The sequence below is a fragment of the Falco biarmicus genome, chromosome 15, assembly GCF_023638135.1.
Source record: "Falco biarmicus isolate bFalBia1 chromosome 15, bFalBia1.pri, whole genome shotgun sequence".
In the NCBI taxonomy this organism is placed as follows: domain Eukaryota; kingdom Metazoa; phylum Chordata; class Aves; order Falconiformes; family Falconidae; genus Falco; species Falco biarmicus.
In genome coordinates, this window is record NC_079302.1 from 17076978 (window position 1) to 17101289 (window position 24312).

Sequence of the window (24312 nt, forward strand, 5' to 3'; positions counted from 1 at the left end):
TATTTGCTGGTCAGGTTAACAGAAAATACACTTTTTTTCCAAGAAAGCAGTAGGAAACAGGAATTCTGAGATTAGTTTAAAAACAAACACACGCACACCCTCCAAACCAGTTATTAAATATTTACCATTGTGGGAGAGAGCACAGTCACTTCTATGTATCTCATTATCCACAAGAGCAGTCAGAGGTGTACTCACAGAGCTTCATGGAAAATGATGATATGGAGGAATGTGATCAAACAAAAGTATACTAACTTTTACAAGGCCCTGGAAAGACCATTTTCTTGCAGAAATATGATAAGTTATGCCAATATTTAATGGCTTCTTTTCCTTCACTGTCCATTTCTTCCATAATTTTTAAGGTAATGATTGATATTAATCAGCACATACTCAAAAAAAGAGAACTTTTTTTTACTGGAACAAAACCTCAAGGAAACAATGCAGGTTTTGTGATTTGCTTCTTGGAAAGCTAAATCTGGAATGACAGCTTTTATAGCAACATTGTGCTGTGCAGAATCCTAGCATTCTGGCCAGGTTGCCAGCATTTCTCAGAGCCATTTGGTCCATGAATTCTGACTTTATTTCAGGGTATATGTTCATGGACAGAACAATATTTTCGGGGTCTCTGGGGTAGCTATCCAGTAGTGTTTGTAAAATCTAATTTTTAAAATGCTGTTGCAGAAATTGATACTGAAGAGTTCCTAAGGTATGCTTTTGTGGCTTAGTTACTTTTTGATAACTAATCTCAAAGAATAACATCTGGGCATGTGGAAGGCGGAAAGAACCTCTGTCAGCTTTTTCAAGAAGAGGTGAACCGCTTTTATCATGATAAAATTGCTTAACAATAAAGCTAATGAATACAACCAGACATTAATTTTCACAGGTTATTCCCTTATTCTTATCTTGTACAAAAAGCTCTGTGCTGACAATTTCCAGTTCCCAGACTGAAGCTGAGAGTGCAGGCTCTGTGTTCCTGCTATGTTTTTGCAGGTGAAGTTGAAGTGGCCATGAGTGCAGCATGCCACCTTTTTAGGACCATATCCTTCCTTATTATCGTAATTATTTTTCAGTTGCAGAGAGTGTTTGTGGAGAAGCTGGGGAGCCAGAGAATATAATGTAAAGTCAGCGACATTATGGTGATGCTAGAGCCTTCAGAATAAATGGGAGATGGCAAAACATGAGGATAGCTGTCATTGCTTATGGTTTAGCCGGGGTGGGGGGCCGGAGCTGGAAGAGTCTGCTAATAAGAGAGTAAGAATGCTCTTCAGGGTCTTTGTAAGTGGGATTAGCTTCAAATCCCACACTGATGCCCTTTATTACTACTTCAGCACCATTAAAGAAATGTTTTTTTGGGTCTGAGATAAGATCATCTGCATATCTATAGCATCTGCTTCTGTGTTGCTCTAGACATAGTGGGACTGACAAAATTTCATTAATTTTGGGACTGAAGGATCAGGCAGCTCTTCAGATTGTCGTATCTGCTTTTCTTGGGTGACCTCTGGCATATGAAAGTTTTCTGTTTGTTGGTGGAACCAAGTGTTAACATTCCTCTGTAGGTACTGAAGGGCTTATTTCTGCTTTATCGTTTCCATTTGGAGTATTTTTATCTTGCTTGATTGACAGAATGTTGAAATGCTGAATATTAATCTACTTTGTCAAAGGCTTTGAATATGAACTTCTTTTTTTCTTCCCCCTGTACAATCTATTCATCTCCATTAAATTTTTGTCTGAAAGTATGTCCAGAACATTGTAAAATAGCACCAAATGCAGTGACTACCACTAATAAAGTTAATGACTTCTTTCCTGGAAAACAACTTCTGTGCTCTTGTTAGTATTTTAAATTAATCCTGGTGATAATAAATACATATTCTTAACACCTCAGCACTTTGTATATAGTATATTTGTCATTAATTTCTAATTTTTTTTTTTAAACAGGATTTATCTGGGGAAGGCTACAGAGACACTATTGGTGATGAACACTTTCATCTAGAAGGTATTTAAAGAACAAAATTTCTTGGTTAATATTAAGGGATTTTGGAGTATGTCAGTGAACAGCTCAGTGTGAGAATGCATATATGAGAGTGCAGTTCTTGATAACACTCATGTACAGTTTGCCTGGCAAAACTGTTAAGATGGGAATAGGGTATTATTTCTGTATCTCCCACCACTGTTCTTGTATCAAAAGAAGTCACCCAGTTGTGTCATAGGCACCAAGTGTTTTAATTCAGGGTCTCACAATTTTTTCCTAGGTACCTATTTTGGCATTGGTAGTGGTAGTGAGTATCACTGGCCCCAGCAGAGGTGGTAAATGCATTCACTGAAGATGTTAGCATTGGGGTTTATGGTATGCTGCACACCTTTCTGTTACACAAACCAGACACAGAAACTCCTGCATTAATTTCTGATAAAGACCAGAGACTCTTATTCAATACATTTCTCCTGAATATGAATGGAATAATTATTGCCTCAGACAGTGTATTTCCAAGGCTCATCTCTTCCTCTATGATCAGGCTTCTCCTTGCAGTGGAGATGGAATCACTGTAGTGGGAAGGGCCTTTGGGGGTCTTAAGTATGGACACTGTATCCTGCGTGCCAGAGAATACATCTGAGGTACCTTGAATTTCAGTTGGGCAAGTGGGGGTTGATGAATGGAAGAGATTAATCTGAGGACATTGTTGCTCATTCTTTTAAAAAAACAAGGAAATAAGACATAGAAACTGTCTGGGATATATATATATATGTATATATGTATATGTATATAAAAAAAAAAGTGGTTGCATGTGCTGTGTGCTAGGTTTATATTATAGGATAGTGGAAACAATGTGCCCAACTTATTTAGAATGATTAATCATGTCAAGTTTAACTTGGAAATTTTCTGTCTTTTTATCATCCAGTCATTTGTTTTTGGTGGTAGGAATTTCTGTCTACACAGAACTTGAAAGATTCTCTGTGTTAAGAATGTCTGTCTTGCAGTTCCCTACGTGTGAAATGTGTTAATATACTGTGTTTCTTGGATCCCATATTTCTATCATGCCGGTAGTGTACAAAGGATGTTCCCTTGTATGTACCTGTAACATAGGAGCTAAATTTCAGCTGGTGCTTGTAGGATACTTTTACTTGTCAGTGTTTGTTAAAAGTGTTTCAGCATTTAACTTCACCACAGTTTTCCTTTCTGCTCACAGTAGGACATAACTCTAATAAAGGGTGGGTTTTTTATTTTCAGAAGTATAGGAGAATCCACTTAACACAGGATATGAGATGTCAGCAAGGTGAATAATTTCATTTTTCTGTGTCGCATTCTACATTTCCTTGCTACTAATTATTTCTTACTTTGTTGTATAGAATTGTCTTGCATAGCAAACATAATATCCAATATATAATATTTCCAAACTAGTCGGAAGCAAGATTGTTTTTATTAGAGTATAAAACCTTTTAAGCTACTTTAATTTCAGTCTTTCAGCAATTTTACATTATTACTTCTGATGCGTCTCTTTCTTATGAAGAAGCTGAGTATTGAGAAAAGATTTAGACACCAGGAGCAGGTCCTTTCTCTGTGTGCTGCCACTGGGGAAAAGCTGTTCTGTGGCGTCTTTCCAGCTGGGAGGCAGGTAACTGTTCCCACCCAGTGCTTAGGCAAATGCGTGCAGATTGCCAAGGCTTGGTCCTCATCCCTTCTGCTCTCAGGTCTCCAGGCTATGTTTTCCATGCTGGGGACAGCGTTAGCCACTTCATTCTGGAGTGGGATATTAAAAGTCTTATAATTAACAGATGATCCTGGAAGCATTTGTATTAAAGTAGGTTGCTTTCACACTTTTTGTTTTAGTGGCATAATATTTTTGCATGTTTGTGATAGTACTAGCATAAAATTGTGAATATATAGCAAATAAAGCGAAGCTGAAACATGATTTGAGACCTTTGTTAGGGCACAGCTTGAATTCTGTGTGGTACAAGATGGCCACTGTCATAGCTCTTTTCTGCATAGAAATATTTTGTATGAAAATGCAGTTAATATTCAGGAAAGATACTACTCTTTCCATCTAAAGTAGTTGTTCTGCCTTTATTTGGCTACTTCACAATCTTTACCTATGTACTGGTGTAACATAGATGCTGCATGTGTGGTAACGTTAACATTACTGGTAACTAGTTTCAGAGGCAGGGAGCTGTAATGCGCTGAAATGTGGTTGGTTGGGCTGAGCTCACAAAGGACAGGAATGGCAAAACAAAGACTTGAACCTCACTCTACCAAGTACCAGGCAAGTGTCTAGTCAATAAACTATATTCTGTCTTCATAAATGCATGGTGGGGATGGGAAAAAAAGAAAAAGAAACATTTCTCAGATTTGCAAAAAAGCACAGCAGGTGCCACAGTTCTTCTGGGTTAGGGGAGAGTTACAGCCTTCACACTCAGAGACTTTATTGGAGAATAAATCAGAGTTCTTTAGAAGACTCTCACTGAAAAGACAAAGTGGCAATAAGAGAAATAATTGAATTCCTTATTTTGTTTTACATAGCCAAGTTCATTGCCTTTTTTTTTTCCTCCCTCTCTTTCTTTTCCCCCCCTCTTAGCCGTCTGAGCAGTACAGATAAAAAGAACTCTCTTTGCTGGATTTAACTTCTGTGTTGTTATGTAAAGCTTGATCAAATCCTTTCGTCTTAACAGACTTAACTGGCCAACAGCAAAAGGCTCGGGATTCTGGGATTAAGATTGTATTTGGTAAGAGGACTGGTGCATTAGTGCTTTCTTTTGAACTATGGGAAGAACAAAGTAAACATCAAAAGCATTAAGCCATGAGAGCGGATTGTTGACTCAATGTTGCTGCATGACAAGAGGTTAGAACTCAATAGTGGCGACTCTGTTTACCGAGTGCTGTGCAGAAAGAAACAGTTTGACCAGTATTGTCTATTATGTCCAGCACCTGCCTTTGATTTTGCTTCGGGACAAGACACTAAACTGAAATTTTTTGGATATTATTTTACATGTTCCGTGATTTCCTTAGATAAGAGACACCAATGAAAACCTCAGTCTCTTCTTATATTACTCTGTTTCCCTTCTTCCTCTTTCAGTAATAACTCCACAATCGGGCATGTTGGATATGGGTTCTGTAGTGGATTCATTTGCAACTTCCATTCCAAGTTTAGTAGTGCTTTCCCACTGCATTTCAGAGACTTCTACTCATCAAACTTAAGAGTACTTGTGCAGTCTGCTGTGGCTGTGTACAAACTTCTTGTGCTTCAACTTTCTTGTCTAGCATCTGCGCAGGAAGCATGTGCTTCATCCCTCTTCACGTGTAATATAAAAGAGCTTGCTTGTGTTTGCTCTTCCTTGTCCCTAGATAGAATAGTAGGTCTGAATGACTGGAGGGGCTCTGGAAAAATTCACAAAAACTAGCACAGACATTGGGAGATACTTTTCATTTCATTTTGATGGAGAAGCTAAAATGGCTGGCAGGAATTGAATGTAGCACCAAACAGCAAGTCCATCCATTGTGGAGACATGCAGGTAACTCAGAAAGATATCTATTAGTGTATTCAGTGATGACATCCAAGTTCTCTCTGCTCTTCAAGGCGTAAGTAAGCTTTTTAAGGAATCATTCAGGAGCCCTGCTCCTGTTTTCCATAACTTTTTTCACCTCCTTTCCCCAGACCTTTTGGGAAATTTTCACAACTGAAGCCTGCAGACCAGGAGAGCTTTCATACCTTAACCACTCCATGTCTTTATGAAGTGAACTGTGTTTCCTCCATCGTATCACTTGAACATTTGGGTTTTTTTCAGAGCAGCCTGTTTTCTCCCTGCTTGTGACATCTGAACCAGAAGCAGGAAAGTCTCCCTCTGACACAGACTGATCGTGGAAAAAAAGGCAATTTCCTTCTTGTCTCAATACAAGCTTTTTAGAGCCCAGTGGGATATAGCTATCAGTCTACTTCAGCTGCCTTTTGGAGTTCAAGGTGAAGTCTTTAAGCTCAGGAGGCACCGAACCTATCACCCCTATTAGTTAGTTATGTGATAATGTGATTTCTCATGTCACTGTTCTGAAAAGTATGACTAGTTTTTCTACTAACCAGAAATCTTGCATCTCTGTGAGATCAATCTAGTCCTGTACCTGTCAGAGGAACTGCCTCTTATGCTGATAGGAATCTGTTCCCTGTTGCATTTGTCAAGCGAGGGTGATGTCTTGATTATTATTCTCTCAACAGAAGACTGGAGAAGATCCAAGCCTTCCTGGTGCCTTATCTGAACATGATATCCACAGTCCTGCTGAAAGTAGTGACAGAGCTTGACCTGAATCAACAAACCCTTTTTTTGATATGTTTCCCAAACCAGATGTATCCAAATCCCTAGATGTAAGATGTTGCCTTGTCTGGTACCAGAAAGGACAAAATTATTCAGGTCATCTTCTTGCCCATAAATACTAGAGAGCCCTCCAGCAGAGTTCAAAGCACATGTTGTTGCTGAAAAAAAATTCTGAGATCTGTAAAAGAGCTACTTGTAGCACTTTCCACGCACTTACACAGAATTTCTAAACCTGCAAGTAAGGCATGCTGTATTCAGCAAAGCAGAAAAGTAATTAATTATGTTCTTAATATTATTATATGTTTTTCAAGATGTTACTAGTATGTCCAGACAGTCCTTCATCTCTTCTTCCCCAGCATCCACGGAATCTGTGGTCAAGTGGGAGCTGAGGTGTGGTTAACTGAGTTCCACCATGCAGAGCTGTGTTGTCATTTTTGACTTTATTAAGAACTGACAAGCAAACAGGGAGCCAATAGTAAGGAATGAACTAGTGGTTTAAGGGTGCTGATCTTATGCCCAGTGCTGGTCATCCTGCTTCCCCTGCTGTACACATCCCAGACTTCCCAGTAAAGAGATCACACTGGCTTCCACATGGGTGCTGCTGACATACCCATGCTTCCACCTTGCTAGGGCTGCACAGTTGCAAGGGAGGGCATGGGGTGGAGTGTGCCTTCTCCACAGTGCCCTGCAGCAGGGCTGCGCTCATGCATTGCCAGAAAATTCCCTCTCCTCTGTCTCTCCATTTGGGAAAAATTCAGTGAAGGCTTTAGTTCCTGGAGTTGTTTCTACAAGTAGTAATTGAAAGAGTATCTGTTGGGTTGTCCACTCAGAGGAGGAGTGGCAAGGTATGGTGCTTGGGCCCGAATTGTTTAGAAAATTGTCAGCAAAGGAAAAATTGATCAAGCATTTTAACTAGTTTTAGCTAACCTATTTGCCTGTGAGACACTTTTTACCATACTTTGATCATCTCTTAGCTGTAATAAATTCATGTATTGTGCTAGACTGAGCTATGAATGGCTAATAAAAGGCAGTTATTTCAAACTGCATGCTCCTTTCTAGTTAATGCCTTCAGTTATGATGGTTATTTCATTTATTTTCTAAAGCTGAAATAATTTTCTATTATGTATATGAAATTCCAGTGTATTTATAGAAAAGACATAGATTGGATCTTGCTCACGGGCAAAGGTGCTTTATCTCAGCACCATTGTTATTACCTACCTAGTGCTACTGATGGAGGCTTGGTGCTTTGCAGAAAATTAAGGTGCCTTCTCTGTCATGTTCTTAAACCAGATACCTATTCATCGCTGACACTGCAGAGTGCCAGTAATTCTACCTTAAAAGTGCTGTTGTGGTCAGCTTTCTGGGACATTATATGGGAACTCTGCATTTTAATGACTTGTTGCTAATCCTATGCACTTACCATAGATTTGGTGTGCACGAATATATGCCACGTGATCACCTCAGCCTGGTGATCATTTTGCTCACTGGCTGTATTTTTTCAGCTGCCAAGAGGTTTCTGCTCTACCCTTTCCTACTACTCAATATGACATGAAACAACTCTGAAAAATACCTTCAGCTTCAGGGTGACCCACTGGCACCAGCCACCCATTATCTGACAAACAGCTAGTCCCTGCTGAGGCTGGAAGCTGATAAGCTGGTTACTGTGAATTGGAAGGAGTACCAGAGAACATGGGGTGGAGGGGGAAGAAAAGGAGCAGTGGAGAGTGCCAAGAGAAAACTGCTTAGTTTGGCAGTCAGAATAAAAGTCACCAAAGAACATGAGACTGGTAGGATTAGCAGAAGTTTTCCTGTGGTCGTGCACAGATCCAGGAAATTATAAGAAGCAGGTAGGCTGTTTGCCATGAGTGGGAGGAAAATCTTATGGCATAAGGCACTTTAAAAAAAATATTAAAAAAAATAAAAATTGTACAAGTGTTCCTTAACATTAGCTGTTCCAGTTGAGGGGGGTTGGTATTTGGATCAGAAGCTTTTACTTCTAGAGCTGCTGTTTCAAGTGCAGCCAGGTCAGTAGTGATGAAAGACTGTTGCCATCCAATGGTTGTCCATGGCCTGTGTGTAATGAGTTAGTGGTCTCCAGGTGTCTCCAAATGGACCTTTACAGTGTCTAACAGCTCCCACCCATGTTGGCAAGCAGAGCACAGAAAGGCAGTGAAAAGTGGGCTGCTATGTCACCTTGGAGGGCGAGCTTTCCTCCTCACACTGAGCCGCTGCTGTGCGGAAGCTGTGTGCTCTGCTACCAGTGCTGTGCTTGTTCCCTGCATGTTGGGTATCGCTCTCTTCAGCTGACAACCCACCAGCTCCTGCTGGTGCTGCCTAACGGTTTTTGATAGATGATGTGTTTTGTCTACGGTTTGAGAGTTTTGTTCTGAGTTATTAATCCTCTGCATTAGACTGGGAAGATCATACCTGCTGTAAGTAATAGTTTCACGTTGAGCTCTGTATTCAGATCATTCTGCACTGCTGGAAAGTTGTTATTCCTGAACACAAGCAGGTTGTGTGTTTGGTTCAGGGATAAGATAGCAAAGCTGAGAACAGAGCCTGGGATTTCCTGCATCCGTGTCTGTCCCTTACAATATGACAGAGAATAGGTTTTTAACTGTAGCACACAAGGAAACCATCCAAACTTGCAAGTGGTCTCTCTTCTTCATGGTGGCTGAAGAAAGCCAAATGTTAATATAATTGTGTGTAACGTATAGAAAATATTTTAGTAAAAAACCAAAATAATGAAAAGGGAAGTGTACTAGCATCTCAAAAAAGCAGTTGATCCCCAGTGAACACCTTAAACATGGAAAGCTTCAAAATAATATATGCCTGCTTGGTATTTCTAATAATATTGGTTTTCAATACTCTTCCTTTCTACTTAAAACTGTCAACTTTTCTTTCTTTCACAGAGAAGCTAATGATCTTTCTGAATGTTCATTTAAAAAAGAATCCATTAACAATAAGAATATTCATTTACTCTCAGTTCTAGGGTAGTCGTATACTAGTTTGCTAGCAGGCAAAATTCACCTGTGGGTATAGCTGTTGAAAAACCTCTGTCTGCACATCTCTCAGGTTGCTTCTCGTAGCATGTGAGAGCCCACCATCAGGGTGCACGTGGGAAGCAGCAGAATCAAAGTGCAAAAAGGGTGTAGCTTAGGGACATCTCATCAAAGGCGTGAGAGCTCTTGTATTTGCCTTCCATATCCTGAAGGTGAGCAGAGCTCAGGCAGCAGACTGTGGGCACGCAGCTGGTTGCTTGCATTGGTGAGTGAAGCTCAAGAGGAGCTGCCACGTAGCGCGACTGAGGTAGGTGTGAGAAATGGGTTCCAGTGATACAAGGCTCATGCTCTGTGCATGAGGTTTGAAAGGGCTGGGCCTCAGTAACCTGGACTCAGCAAACTGGTCTTGGTCATTGGTGTTTCCCTTGGGCTGTCAACATTGTGATTCAGAAGAGGAAGGAACTGGTGGCGTGTGTAGGCATATCTGGGTGAGCTGTTCATCTAGCTCAGGCTGGGTAACAATCGCACAGGAATGCAGGCTGGTGCACAGCTCTGCAGTAGCTGCCTCCTGTGAGGCTACGCCTGTCAAACCCTTACCTCCACCCAGGGCTGGCTGGGTTATAGCTAGCCGTGTCTATCTGCACGTCCTGCTCTCCTGCCTCTGCAGTGGTGGCTAATCTGGGAAGCAGGGACTTCCATCAGATACACCTTGGCAAACTGATGGACTTGGACATATCTGTGAAGGACAGCTGATGTAGTGTGTATGGTACAGAGATAAAGCTGCATTACTGTACATGTGCAGCAGGATAAATGTACTTGAACTTTGCCCCAGGACATCCACCACCAAGAACAAAGAATGAAATATGGGAACAAGTCAGGAGTTTGAAAACAATCTCTCTGGAAACATGATGAATACCAGTGGTTTCATTTATTCTACTTGAAGAACAAAGGTCCTTTTCTACTTTTAATTTCCCAGCAACGATTATTACCAGTTATTTTTCTTGTAGCTTTGACCACAGTTCATGGAGGTTTTATTAAACATGTTTTTGTAAAGTAAGTCAAAATGCCATTCTTCTCTGACTCTCTTGTGACTCTCTTTTTTCCCCTTTTTCGTTTTGCTTTCTTTCTTCCATTTTTTTTTTATTTTTTTATTTTTTTTTAAACTCATATGAAACTAGAGCATATTTCCAGGCAAAGATTTGGGGCCAGATAATACTCTCATGCTGGTGTTCATGGAATTATTTCAGTTTTGCAGTCCTGTAATTGAAAGAAGTTTTGGCCCTTGCTATTTCAGAGGACAATGTATTTGTTTCAAATCCCTCGCCTTTTCAGGAAACAATACATTCATTTTTAGAAACCTTGAATACTGCATTTAATAGGCAGTATGTCCTGCTGCAACTCTGAAATATTCCTAAAGTTGCCAGTTCTCTTGTGTTTGGCTTGACATTGACACAGCCAGGCAACTGAGTTTCAGAGTGCTCTCTGCTGGGTTTTTGGTAGCTTTCTGCAATAAGCTTTTGTTTAGAACCCGTGTGCATCCTCCTGTAGGGCCCTTCTCTCCTACCCACAGGGAGAAGACCCAGAGTGTCTCATGTGAGGATGTAGTTTATGACAGAGTTAAATAGTTCTTGCATTTCTGGGACTGAATTTAGAAGCCATCATTTCATATAGACAGCTAGATCGATGTAAAGCCAGGTAGATACCTGAACCTTCGGGCTGGATATTTTAGACACAACAACCTGTCATCCTGCTGAACCTTACAAATACACAAGCATGTACATGCAGACTTAGAGAGGCAATTTCAGTGAAAAGCATATTGCTTTTGCCAGTTGCTGTTCCAAATTCAAAGTGTGTATCAGTCAGGGTGCTTTTGTGTGCTTCAACTCCACTTCTGCTGCAGTAGCTACAGAAACCCAAAGTTTTACCTCACCAGGCAGAACAAGTGCCCTTTGTTACCTAGACAGATTACAGCTTTTTCTAAAGTCTGCTCTTCATAAAAGCCCAGCTTGAACAGTGGAAATTCTGACTTGCCTCAGATACTGAGGAGACTTTTATAGTTTCAAGTAGCTCCAGGGTTATATTTTAAAAGTTGAATTTCATCACATGTTTCAAGTTTGGTGGAAAAAAAAAAAAAAGGCATGATATTTTTAGCAGAAAAAGGTCCATGTCCCCCCCCCCCCCCCCCCTTTTTTTCTTAACAGATGTTTCATCTCAATCATATCCAAACCTCAAAGCACAAGTAGCAGTCAACCTTATTCTCCTGTGGAGAAAAAGATAAAATGTCATTTGTTTGGAAGAGGGTTTTTTTCTGTAACCACAACTAGTTTGTGAGTAAAAGCAAATAATAAATGCAGCACTATGGGGTTGTGGAAATGAACCTGAAGCAACATTTCTGCTCTTGAAAGAGCTCGGAGTCCAGCTGCTCTTGTTAGATGGAAAGTCCCAACCCCCGAGCCTACCAAAAAAATAAAAATACCAGTAATCACGCTTTTCTTGCTTTATAAACCTAATCCAGCAACCCAGGTCCTTTCACCAGTAAAATATGTTATACAAAGTGCCCAACTTTGTACCAGAAAGGATTTAAAACTGTAAGGGTAACAAAAAGAGTGGAAAGGAATAGTAGTTGTAAAACAAAATATCCAGAAGTAACAGAGCTGCTACCCGAGGAATTTTCACAGGGCTCTGGAGGAGCGGAGAGCTTTGCTGTGCCTTGCAGCTGGGGCTGCGCACAGGGCTCGGTGCCGTGGAGGAGTGGTCGAGGGGAGCCAAGGCAGCCCTGGACTCTGTGCGCAGATTTGTTTAGGAGGGAGTTATAGTCCCTCTTAAGGATTTGGAGACATAAAGCTAAAGCATGTGGTGCTGCAGACCCTTGTTTCGTTACTTTAATGGAGCCTTTGCAGAGCATGGAGCCATCTGGGTGTGGAAGGATATTCTTGGCAAACTGGCCTTCAGGGGAGGACTGCTCTCTGTGCCCGCTACAGGACCCTCTGGGAGCTGCACTGAGCACCCACCCACCTGCCCTGTCCCAGGCCACCTGTGCCTCTGCAGGGGCGGCTGCCCAGGCCCCACGAGCAAGTAGTGATTGCCCCCCAGATGTTAAGATGCTACATATGAACGAAGTTCACGGTGATACTGTCTAGGAGGATATTGCAGGGGTTTCCACCAGAGGGGTTGCTCAAAGTGGGAAGCTGAATCTTGAGTTGCAAAACACATGGGCTCTCTAGAGCAAAGGAAAGGCTGGCTTCTCCCAGCAGCATGCTCCAGCCTGTCTCCTTTTCTGCATTTTGAGCACTACATAGCACAGTGGACTTCCATCTCTGGTTGTGGTCTTTAGGCGGTACAATACTTATAACGGTGAGCAGTTACCTGCATTTGTTCAGTGAGAATCTTTTCTTCTGATGAGATCTTATGTGCTCTCTAGACTTTAAATAAGGTGGTTGGGTCAGGCCTTGATGAATTTTATTTCTCTGCATGTTTTGCAGTATGTGAAGTATCACCCCAGTACCATTTCTCACCCATGTGTAGATATGAAAAGGAAGAGACTTCCTTCCTTCCCCACCTCTCAGAGTAAGGTGTAGAGCTCTGAGGATGGGAACCGTGAACCTGCTACTGAATATTAACTACAAGAGCGTTGTCAGATGTGCAACTGATTCATCACAGCCAAAATAATGTGTTACAGTACAGGTCCACAACATTGCTCTCTACAAAAGGCTAGCTTTGTGAGGGTCAGAGTGACATTCTTCCTTGTGGGCAGCAATTCTGATGAAACGAGTATTACAGTTCAGATACCTTTAGCAGCCCCGTTATCACTGCAGAGGTGGTGGAAATACAGTTTTTCCTACTGAACATCTAAGTTAGATGGGAGCAAGTTGATATCAAAACCTACATTATTAATAACATTACCTACTCAGCCTTCATTTGAATAAAGGTTTATGTAGTCACTGGGTTTTTTTCTTCTTTTTCTTCCCTTGTGCATCCCAGGGGGAAAAAAATCCAGAGACAAAATTTAAGATAGAAAATCCTATGTGAAGAGCAATATCAGCAACTTACAGTGAGAAGGAATTTTTAAAAAGTAAAGTTGTTACCAGTTACTAACCAAAATCAGTGTATGGCCATCTTTAGAGAAGAGAGGTCTTTCTTCTTTTGCTTTAAGTCACAAATGATCAGCTGGTGTCCCCATCTGTCACTGTTCAGCAACAGAATTCAACACTTTGCAAGCCCATTCAGAGCTCCAGGGATACATAATACTGTTGGAAAGTAGTAAGTGGTCCATATGACAGTAACGGTTTTCACTTAAGAAGTACTTAGCCATGTTAAATGACACAGATAGTTATAGCAGATTGCATTCTGTTAATGTGGCTTTTGATATGCTCACTGATCAAACAAGTCTTGCTGCTACAGGTATCATCCTGAACTATTCTGACCAAAGCTTATGGAGATTCTTCCCCCGTGTCATTCCCTGTCCCCCCTTCCCTGTCCCCCCCCTTTTTTTTTAAGATAGGGGAGGGGAGGGAGAAATGATCTTCTTTGATCTCCGATGAGGAAGGGAAAAAAAAAGACTGTTCTGTTCAGGCTTTTGGCTAACACAACAAACAGTGTTTAAAATTTAACTTTGCTTAATTAATTAGTGATTCTGTTTAGTGCTGTCTGATCTTCATCCAAAAGGTATTTTGAAGCTTGAGAACTGAACATCAAAGTGTGTTGGGTGAAGATGGTCAAGTAAGGCATTTAATCTGGCAGTTGCTGTTGATGAAATACAGCCAGTTGGGGAACTAATTGGAAAAGGGAATCATAATCTGGCAAAATTCAGCAAACTCCCTCCCTTCAGCAAACTCACTCCAGAGAGAGTGTGAGAAATCTAGGTTTAGTGTTTAAGCATGTATGAGTTACACCCTAGCTAGCAGAGAGACTGTATTGTCCTTTGTGTCTGCATCTTTAGCACAATTTTTTTTTTCATAAGGAGATAGTAAAAAATTCCTCCCCACCCCCCCCCCACCCCAACCCAACAGCTGAAAAAAAGATGCCAGACCTAGACAGAAACCTGTGATTCTGTATCAAGGCTTGGAAATACTTCTGCTTAAATATGTGAAATTATTGGTGTTGACAAAAGGAATTGAAGCTTTATGGGAGGTGGTGTTGCACAGACCTGGGAGTTTGACTATTTTTTATTCAGGAGAGAAAATGTTGCCTGAACATTTGAGTGAATTTCAGTTTAGCAATTCGCCAGTGTCCTAGTGGTGACTTGTTGGTTAGAATCATTATCTGATGCCTGAATGATTAAAACATATTTTGGTTGTTTATTTTTGTTGGGGTTTTTGCAAGCCATCACATGGTCTGAGTCACTATCCGTCTGTTTTGCGCTTAACTGTCTCCCCCTGGTCGGGTGCTGGCATTAGGTCTTGTGACATCACAAATTTTATTTTATTTTTTTTACTCTGTGGTGGGCAATTGAACCTTTCATTTGTGTTGTGACCAGCAACAGGAAACAGTGAAATAGAAGAAGATGACTTCTGTCTGTATTTTCAGGTTGAAATACCCATCCCAGACTAGTACAGCACTTGCTAAATTGGTTTTGACTTGTCCCACTGGACTTAAAATGGACAATTAATTTCCCTACAGTAAGTTTCAGAGAAGGCAGCTTGATCTTTGTTGTTTTGAAGGGTGTGTCTAATTCATCAGCTTCAGCTTTCAGCCAGAGAAAGCTGAATACATGCTTTTGGCACTGACCCAGGGTGAGCCTGTTTTCCTATGCGCTTGTTCTGGTGGCTGTGGAACAGGAATGTTACTCCCTTCCTGGTCCTGTTCTGCCTACATTCATTTGCCACTGGAGAAGACGACCTTTGCTCAAGCAAAGCTATCTCCATCGGGGATGTATTTCAGTCAACTCTGTGGAATAAAACCAAAGCGTGTGCTTAATGGGGGTGGTATTTCTTAATCCATGGCCTCCAGGAGAACTTAAAAGTGAAATCTGAATGTGAATGTAATTGTTAATTAAAGGATGACTTCTCAATTTAGGCTTTCAAACATAGTTGTTACTGCTCTGGTTGTTGTCGTGCAGTCAGCGAAGAATGTCAGTTATGTTTGTCAAACCTGATTTGCAATGAAAAAAATGTTGACAGAACCAGATAATTTAGACATCAGAGACTTCAGGAAAAACAACACAATTAATTCTTTTTCTACCCCTTTGGTCCTCAAAGTCTCTGACTTGTAAGTTCTGCTGCATCTGCTGGATCTGTAAATTGGAAGTGAAACCCTTACCCTGTTGACGTCAATAAGAATTTTACTACTGAGCTTGGTTGGACCAGCTCTTTGACGCTCAATCCCATCAGTCAAGTATTGCTATGAAGTTAAATTTGAGCTGTTACAGAAGTACTTCTGACTTCATCTTCTTGCTTGATATGTCTGTTTTTCAGTTTTCCTTTTATCCTACTCCCCCACAAGTCTCAGGTTCTAGTGTGTGGTTTGGTTTTCCCCACATAGAGATAATTCAGTCCCTTTGTTTCTGGTAGTCGTTTTAAAGAATTGCCATGCAATCCAGTCTACCCGACTTGAGGTGAAGGCTAATATTTCATTTCAAAGGGTTTGGCTTCATGTATGCCAGATGCTGACTTGCATAGGTGGCATTTTTGTCAGTTCTCCAATTTTACCTTTACTCTGCTTTCTCTCAAAAATTATTCAGTAATGACCCTGAAGTTAAGATAATAGTCACTGGTAATGTCCAGTCGTAATTTATCAGTGTGGAATTACATAGCTTCTCCCATAGTTCTGCATTCTGAGTTAAGGCCCTGTGATCCATCACATACCTTTTGGAATGGCTGTCATCCCAAAGAGGCTCCGAAGCAGTTCATCTTTAGCCCGAGTTCTCCTAACTACTGTGCAAATTGGGACATGGTAGCTGTAACTGAGACCTGAACATTCATCAGAGTTGCATCCTTTTTTTGTTTCTGGGCACAAGATCCTCTTAATCCATCTGACTGAAACGCTAAACACAGTTGAACAACAGAGTGAAACTGTCCTTGCTTTGAGAAGGAAGATTATTTGCTAAAGAGCAAGGTGCCACGGTGCTTTGCTTGAGATGAGGCTTTGAGAAATCCAAAATGACAAGCCACCTGAGCGAGGGTGAAAGTTTAAGCAGTCACTTTTCCACCTGACTGCAGCTCTAGTCCAGCTCTCCCCCCCAGCCCCTCTCAGAGCAGGGTGGAGGTGAGTGCAGGACAGCTTGGCTGTCTGAAGCCTAGTACTCCGTGCTCATTCAATACTTGCAGCACAGCAATCAGTTTTACCTTGTTTCTGGGATTTTTTTGGTGATTCCTAAGAAGCAGTTGGAAATATAACCCCCATCTTTTCTTAGGAATGAATAAACCCCTGCAAAAAAGACTTAATTTGAGTCTTAATACCTTTAAAGTGGTGTTCATTCTCCCTTTCTCTTCCTCCCCCACCTCAATTACAAGCAATTGGGTGGTAGTAATTAACAATCTTAGAGACAAACATCTGCTAGTACACTTAAGCCAGTCAGTTTGTTTTTCATGAAAGAATGGTATTTCACAATTTTTCCAAGTTAATATTTTTTCTTTATTGTCTTTCCAATTTCAAATATTGTCCAGACACATTTTTATAGTTTCTTAAGGTTATAGAAGTGAATACAAGACCATTAATAATGAACAAGAACAAGAAAAGAGAACGTCGTAAAGAAAACATATGCAGTATTTCAACTCATGAAACATTCTGTTAGGGAGCATTGTTTTTGAGAACATATGGTTATTCCCATGAGAAGCAACATATATATACTTTTTTTTTTTTTTCCTCCGATTGTGGATTCCCACAACAAGGCTACGTTTCTCTGTGTATTCATCTATATAGCGTGTTCTCTTTGTCAGGACTTGTTATCTGAGCGGGGAGGTAAGCAAGTATTTTTGCACAGATGATATATTGTACGTGGACCTATTTCTGATGGGCTAGACTTTGGGAACACAAGTTTATAAATTCTCCACACTCCTTTGAGATAGCTATCTTGTCTGGTCTAGTTTAATATCATTGGCAGAGCTGAAAGGAAGTTCACATTGTGAATATATCTGAACCTTGGCATGCGGCTCACTGGTGGATCTCTGTTTACAGGCTGCCAGTTTTAACTGTCCCAAGCAGACATTCTCATTTTATTTATAAGTAGGTTCAGCATGTGTTTGTATCCTTCATGAAGCTGAGCGAGCGCATGTCAATAGTCAAAACTAAGTATAGAAACAAGATACCAAACACTTACCCTTCTTTTCTCAGACAAAACACTCGTACTCCAGTATGTATTTTTAAATGTTCATTGGGTTTGGGTAAGGCACACAAGGATATATGCACAGACACATTATTTGATCACTCGTAAATATTAGTTTAATACCTCCATATTCCCCTTTAAAGTTTCCTCATTTAGATTTAATTTTTCTTTGCTGAATGAAACTTGACATCAGGATGAGATCACCAGATTTCCCCATTTCATCTGAGCTCCAGAATGAGTAACTGATTTCAAAGGATAATTCCCCAGAGCAGCAAGGCCAATGAGTTCTTCAGATCAAAGGTCAGCGAAGCTCAAAGAGGATAATTTCTGGCATACAGTATTTAAACTCTCTCAAGGAGTGTACTGCAAGATGTATCCCCTCCTTCCCCAACAGTTGAACTCTTGTTTTTTGAGAAGACTAATTTGTCAGAGCACATTTTTCCTCTGGTATATGCATTATACATTAAAGTGAAAGCTTCCGATCGGAACACACAAACTGTATATCCAGAAAGGTTATGAAATGTGCCAGTGGAAGGGCTGTTCCTGAACCCAGAAGGTAACTGCGCCGTTCCTCTCTGAAGCACCCTGTGGGCTGGGGAACTCTGGTGCACTTTGCACACACCAACAGCTTTCAGCACAGTGCAAGAGCGCAGTGGTGGAAGGGAGAGAATGGTCTGTAAGACGTTTCATTTTGACAGAAAAAACCCACAAAGAGCATTGGGGCAAGGAACAGTCACCTTGTGCAGGATCAGTTCTCTCAGCCTAATGTGGTTTGCCATGCCAGTGCCATTTGGGATGCTGTTCCTTAACATATACAAGACCACTGTAGAAGTCTTTTGGCCATTATATACATTTAAAACTGTGTGATAACAGGAGTGGATTTTTTTTTTCTTTTCAATTGGTTGTCCACTGTTTCAACAAAGCTAGGGGTCATACCTGCCCAGCTTTCATTTATTTCACATTCTCTAGAACAAGTTGGTGAAGGATTGCAAGAGCCCCTCATACACGTCTATCAGCTTAGTTAGAAATGTTCATGTGAGAAGCTCATTGCTGGTACCAATGAGCCACTGAAAATCTAGGGGCATGTATAATAGTTATGAAGAACCACTGTCAGTGTAACTGTCCTTGTTGTGAAGGTCTGTGCTACCTTTTCATTTCTTGTTGATTTTAGAAGGAAACAACAGGGCTGGGCTAAGGTAGACAAACAAATGTTGTCTTTTGTTTTACGGGGGTCTTTCTGTGGCCTTAGTTTGAACTCCCAAGAATATGGAGTAGTATTTATGGACCGGGTGAGTACAAAGCAAATGGCCCTTCTTCAGATATACTTCAAAGTTCTGCATTGTAGGTAATATTTATTTTAGTATGTGCCTTCATTATGATAAACACTTTACAAAAACCTCCTGAGGAACAGTCCCTCCTCATCCGATAACATCAGGTTAAAAGCACAAGGGAAGAAACTGCTGGAAGCAAACTTCTTCTTCCTTCAGCTGACCTTCCTGCTTAGCTTATGTTTGGTGTTAGGGAATCCTGGCGTGGCTTGGAGTAGAAATCAAAGTGTATCAGTGTGTCAGTATGTGTATAGTAAATGCCATGTCTGCTTGCATTTGCACAGTGCAAATTACAGGTGTGTGTTGGGAAGCTTGCGTCAGTATAATATCAAAACTGCAAATAAATATCAAAGACAGGAAATTCCAAAGGTTAGGGTTTCTATCTCATTCCCCCTTTCTTTACTGCACGTGCAGAATCTTCTATAGACCACTGTTTTGAAAACAAAACAAAAAAAAAAAAGTAATACAATAATGTTAAATTTAAACAAAGAAATAAGACTTGATGGCGTGATATATATCGCAGGGTGGCAATGAGAATGTTGTGGCAGAAATCTTAGCTTTTGGAATTTCTGAGTACAAAGCTATGGTACGGGTAGTTTTTTGTTGTGGTTTTTTGTTTGTTCATTTGGTTGGTTGGTTAGTTGGTTTGGTTTGTTTTCCTAAGATAATGGCTCTGTTTCAAATTTGAAAGAAAATGCTGGAAAGTGGCTAATATAATATCTTAATTTCTAGTGTGTTAGTGACTTGTTTTCCTGGGAGAATGATTGGGAGGCACCTCAGTAGTGCTGAACACCAGGAAGGCCACAGAGTAAACCCAGTTTGAAATGGGTCATCCTGAACTGGAGGGCATTATGTCTCCGATTTTTCAGGAGTCTGACTTTACTGAACTGGCACTTATATAAGATCTTACTTACAAAGGCATCCCCAAGAAACAGTTCCTGCTTAGCATTAGGATAAAGGATTTGGGTAAATGCAAACGTGGCAGTGCAAGAGAAAAAACGCTCACTTTTAAGACCGGCATTTTCACAGTATATTCTATGTTTTGGGGAGCAGGCAGGATTGCTGCTGTGCCTAATGAAATATGGGCATAACATTGTTGGCACAGGTATGGATGTATAAAAAAATCATCTAAAAAGTTCAAGGGTAGGGTTAAAAAAATCTGTGTATATTTTCATAACGCTAATGAATACAGAATTAATTTTCTTCAGATACAGGGTTTCATCATGTGCAAGGCTGAGTGCCTCTGCAGGAGACGAAGGCACAGCTATTAAGTTCCTGGGTATTTGTCTTTTAATCCATGTGAGAAGTATATGTATATCTTTCTGTATTATATCTGATATGATATGTTGTGATATATGTCTGAAAGATGTTAATATTGATGCTTTTTATGAGTGCTATTGAATTGTGCAAGTACATAATGTTTTAACTTGAAACTTAGGTGAAATATACTTTTTCATACGTACATGAAAAAAATGCAGCTTAGCCTTTTTGGCAGGTAGTGTTACCTTCTTGGAAGGTAGTAACGTTTTGTGTATTTGAAGAGGGGAATTGGAACAGGGTGAAGACTTCATTTCAGCTTCAGTACTTCATTCACTGCTGGTGAATGCAATGTGTTTTTGCAGTATGTCACAAACTTTCAATATTTTGCAAGTTATTAAACTTATTTACAGTAACAGTTCTGCTGATTTATATTCTCATAATACTGTGTGTGAACTTCCTGTGACTCTAGTGATGTTTGTAGGAGAGGCTGTGTACCAAAAGCTGTTGATAGATTGTCTGCTGAAATTATCCCAGATGTATAGTGAACACAAAAGCAAATCAAGTATAATGATCCTCTCATACAAGTTTGCTGAAATCAATTTCACCCTAAATATAAAGACAGATTTGCAAATATAAGGCTGCTTTGACATTTCCTTGTAAGTGTTTTTTCTTAAATATATTTTTTGCAGTGGCTTTGCCTCCAGAGAAGACAGATGGAGTTTGCAGTGGAGATGAAAAGAAAGCAGAAAAAGAAAGTGACACACGCACAGGTTCCAAGAAGCAACTGAAATTCGAAGTAAGTCCTCTATATTTTAAAGTTTCGCTGTACTGACATAATTATGGTAGAAAAATAACCTGTGGACCAAATAGTGTCCTCTGATGCATATATATAGCTACCAACAGTTGTAATGGGTACAAGAGGAAGTAGAATTGGCACAAATCAGTGTCTTACTATTGGTGCTTCTTAGAGAGTGATTAGTGACATTTATTTCCAGGTACGGAGAGAGTCAAATGATGATCATAGGATCTGTAGGATCTGAAATGTTTAGTAAGAGGCAGCATTCAGTTTAACCCTTTATGGATGATCCTTTCATTAATAATTTATTATGCCAGCTACCATGTTATCAGATCTTTAGATTGACTTCCATGGACTGTTGCACTTGATTAAATCTGCCTGGTGCAAAAGGTGTAAGCTTCTTTAACCATCGGTCTTCTGCGCCTGGGCCTTCAAAGCGAAATAACTCTGGCATGCTTCACAGGAAATCCATCTGATCACATGGCAGAAGGAAAAGGATTCTGGAGGGCAATGAGTCTGATGGTCTGTTTCGTTTAAGACTTACAAAAATCATAAAACTGCCAAACAGTGTGTGCAGTTGGCAGGTTCTGTTTATAAAGGGAGTGATTTAATAAATATAAGTATTGAAACATGCTGTCATCCAGCTAGAGGGTTGTCTGTCTTGGTGAGGAGGAAGATACTGTGGTACCGGCAAGAAACAGCGTGATTTTTCATCTCTCTGCACTCCAGCAGACATGGCAAACTTCTACCGTTCAGTGCTGTCAGCCTGTCACAGTAATGAGCTTTGCGTTCCTCAATTGTTATTTAAAAGACCATGCAGCCACCTTGCAGCATGGCTTGAGTGTTCATTTCCTTCTCTAGAGCAGATTCAGTCGTCTGGTATGATTTATTTTTTACTGTTTTAAGGCTGATTAAAAGGACGTCGCTTTCCCATAGGCAGTTCAGGTGTTGCTAGGTGCTTGTGTGCCTTCTGGGGGGAGGTGACTTTTCCTGCCTTTTTTTTTCAACCCTCCTTTCTTTTTTTTTTTTTTCCCCTCCACAGCAATAACTTTTTCTAGGCACATGTTACAGCTTACCTTAAGCAGCAGACACTTGCAGACAGGGAAGGCATGATAAATTGCAATTAACAGTGCCTTGATATTTGACCGTTGGAGGACACCTGTCAACATGGCTGGTGCCAGAGTAGCTGGAACTCCACCATACCAGCAGAGTCGGTGTTTGTTCCCAAGTAGTTCTTGGCATGCCATAAAGGTTAGCACTTGGTGCTAGGCACCATGACTAATGCAGGGAAGGTTGCCATGGCTCTTAACTAAGCAGGGCACATCCTCACATAAAGATGTTATGTTAGGCAATGTGGGACAGGGAAGTATTAATATGTGGCAAGAAACCAAGTATTGATATTTTTTCCCTTGTTCTACAAATGAAAGTTTTCCAGCTATATAAGCTAGGAGCTAAGAGATCGGTGAATGTTTCAAAAGTATAAAAGAATCCGAAACACAAGTGTTGAGACAAGAGGTCTAAATCCGAGGTGGATGTGATTTGGCTTTTAAAGGTGCTGGGAATGTTTATGTAATACGAAACTGTGTTTCCACAGTAGAGTGTGGGGCACTTGGCAGCTTTCAGCCAGGCTTGTTATAACTGAGAGCAGACTGCCTTTGAACTCAGCAGGGGACAGGGGGTACCCGTAACTGCTGTAGGGAATTGGTTTCAAGTCAGAAGATCAACCAGGTATTTTGAGCTCTATCATGCTGAAGCTATTTGGAGCTGTTTATTTTACTTGCATACAGTGGCTTTCATTTTAATAGCACTGTAACTTTTCTGTTTTGCCTTGTTGTGGCTCTGGATAATTCTGATTGCACAGGTTTTGAGAGAAAGCAAACGATTTGCACCCAGGTGACTGGAGTCAGTCAAAGTGCATCCTTTGTTCTTGACTGAAGTCTTGGTTTTGGTTTGGGGATTTTTTTTCCCTGTAACAAATTGATTCTTTCAGGCTTTCCACAGATCACGCTTTCACTGACAGGAGCACAGTTAAAATAAGGACGAGGCATTGCTCCCAGGTTGTTCTTACCTGCCAGTTCCTAGGCAGGCTCCATTTTGGGAGCCTCAGCGGTGTGATGCTGTACTGCACGAACTCTTTGGGTATCTTTGGGTATCAAATATCTGTGTCAAGGACAGGTGCCACTGGTGGGGATTTGTGCCGCGTGTCCACTTTGTGTTGATGACTGCGGGCACTGTGGTGTACCGCCTCATTCTGTGAGTCTCTTTCTCTTATCTTTCTCTGTCTGAGTTAAGCAGAGTTTTCCTTCTCACTCTTTAGTGGGAAACCTTATTATATTTCCAGAGCTTCAGGGAGTCGTTTTCTTGTACCTTTTTGTGCTTTCTGCAATGAGGTGGAAAGCATCTTGCAGATCCCCTGAAGTCTAGCCCAAGGGAGTTAGGATTATCGTGTGACTGTGATGAGACTCCTTCCTTGTGGTGGACAGAGGCCTCCCCGGGACATATCCTGAAAGCTTCCTCCCACGAGAGAGGGAGGAAGGAAGCAAGCAAGCAAGCAAGCAGCCTCCTTCCACAGGCTCTCCTCTGCAAACAGGCCGTTCGCTTTAGGTAATCAGCTGCTCTTTGCATGTTTCTTAGGAATTGCAATGTGATGTGTCTGTAGAGGAAGATAACAGGCAAGAATGGACCTTCACACTGTATGACTTTGATAACAACGGAAGAGTCACACGCGAGGTAAGCAAAGTACAGCTGCCCCTTTGTGTGCAGCGTTTGCTAACAAGAGAAGTGTTTTATAACAGGAACATTTTTTCTTATATGAAATAGAGGTGTCCTGCCAACTTAAACAGCAGTTTCCATGGACCCTTCACTCCTAGAAACAATCCCACCAGTAGTTTACTGTTTTCAAATGTACTGTACCACTTTTTAAGCTGGTCGTTGTTTAATATCTGGGATTAGCCTTTAAAAAATAGTACTGGCATTTGAGGACAAAAAGTATCTGAAACAACTGAACAACTAAAGACATTGTCAAAATAAACCCCTGCAAATGTATATTGTTCTGGCTTCTATCCTGCTTTTCAGAGTTAAGCTAACCAAATATCAAGGTTGCTTTCTGACATTCTTTCCAGTAGGACTAACTATACTGTTCTGTTGTTTTCATGAATATTAGTCTGATCTCTGCCTTCTCCCTCCAAGTATAAACAGCATTGATGATATTTGCTGGAGGACCATAGTGAATGCCTGTCAAAGCATACCCATGTGTATTTTTTATTATCAGGATGTCTTCAAGACGCATTTCCTGTGCAAATAAGAAGCCAAATAAGAGGATGTACAGATTACATTTTCAGAACTTTTTCTATCTCAATTGAATGATACTTCTAG

At 40.7% G+C, this 24312-nt stretch overlaps 1 protein-coding gene across 3 annotated transcripts in view; it reads left to right on the forward strand.

The window, feature by feature from the left end:
• The window catches only part of NKD1 (NKD inhibitor of WNT signaling pathway 1), a 112741-nt gene that overhangs the window by 68101 nt on the left and 20328 nt on the right, over positions 1–24312 (forward strand). For 2 of the 3 annotated variants that reach the window (XM_056360913.1, XM_056360914.1), the window contains 3 exons: positions 1933–1990; positions 20831–20937; positions 23572–23667. In XM_056360913.1, the coding sequence (XP_056216888.1) occupies positions 1933–1990; positions 20831–20937; positions 23572–23667 (261 nt within the window). The remainder of the gene's footprint in view (positions 1–1932; positions 1991–20830; positions 20938–23571; positions 23668–24312) is intronic. The other variant, XM_056360915.1, reaches the window with a different exon arrangement.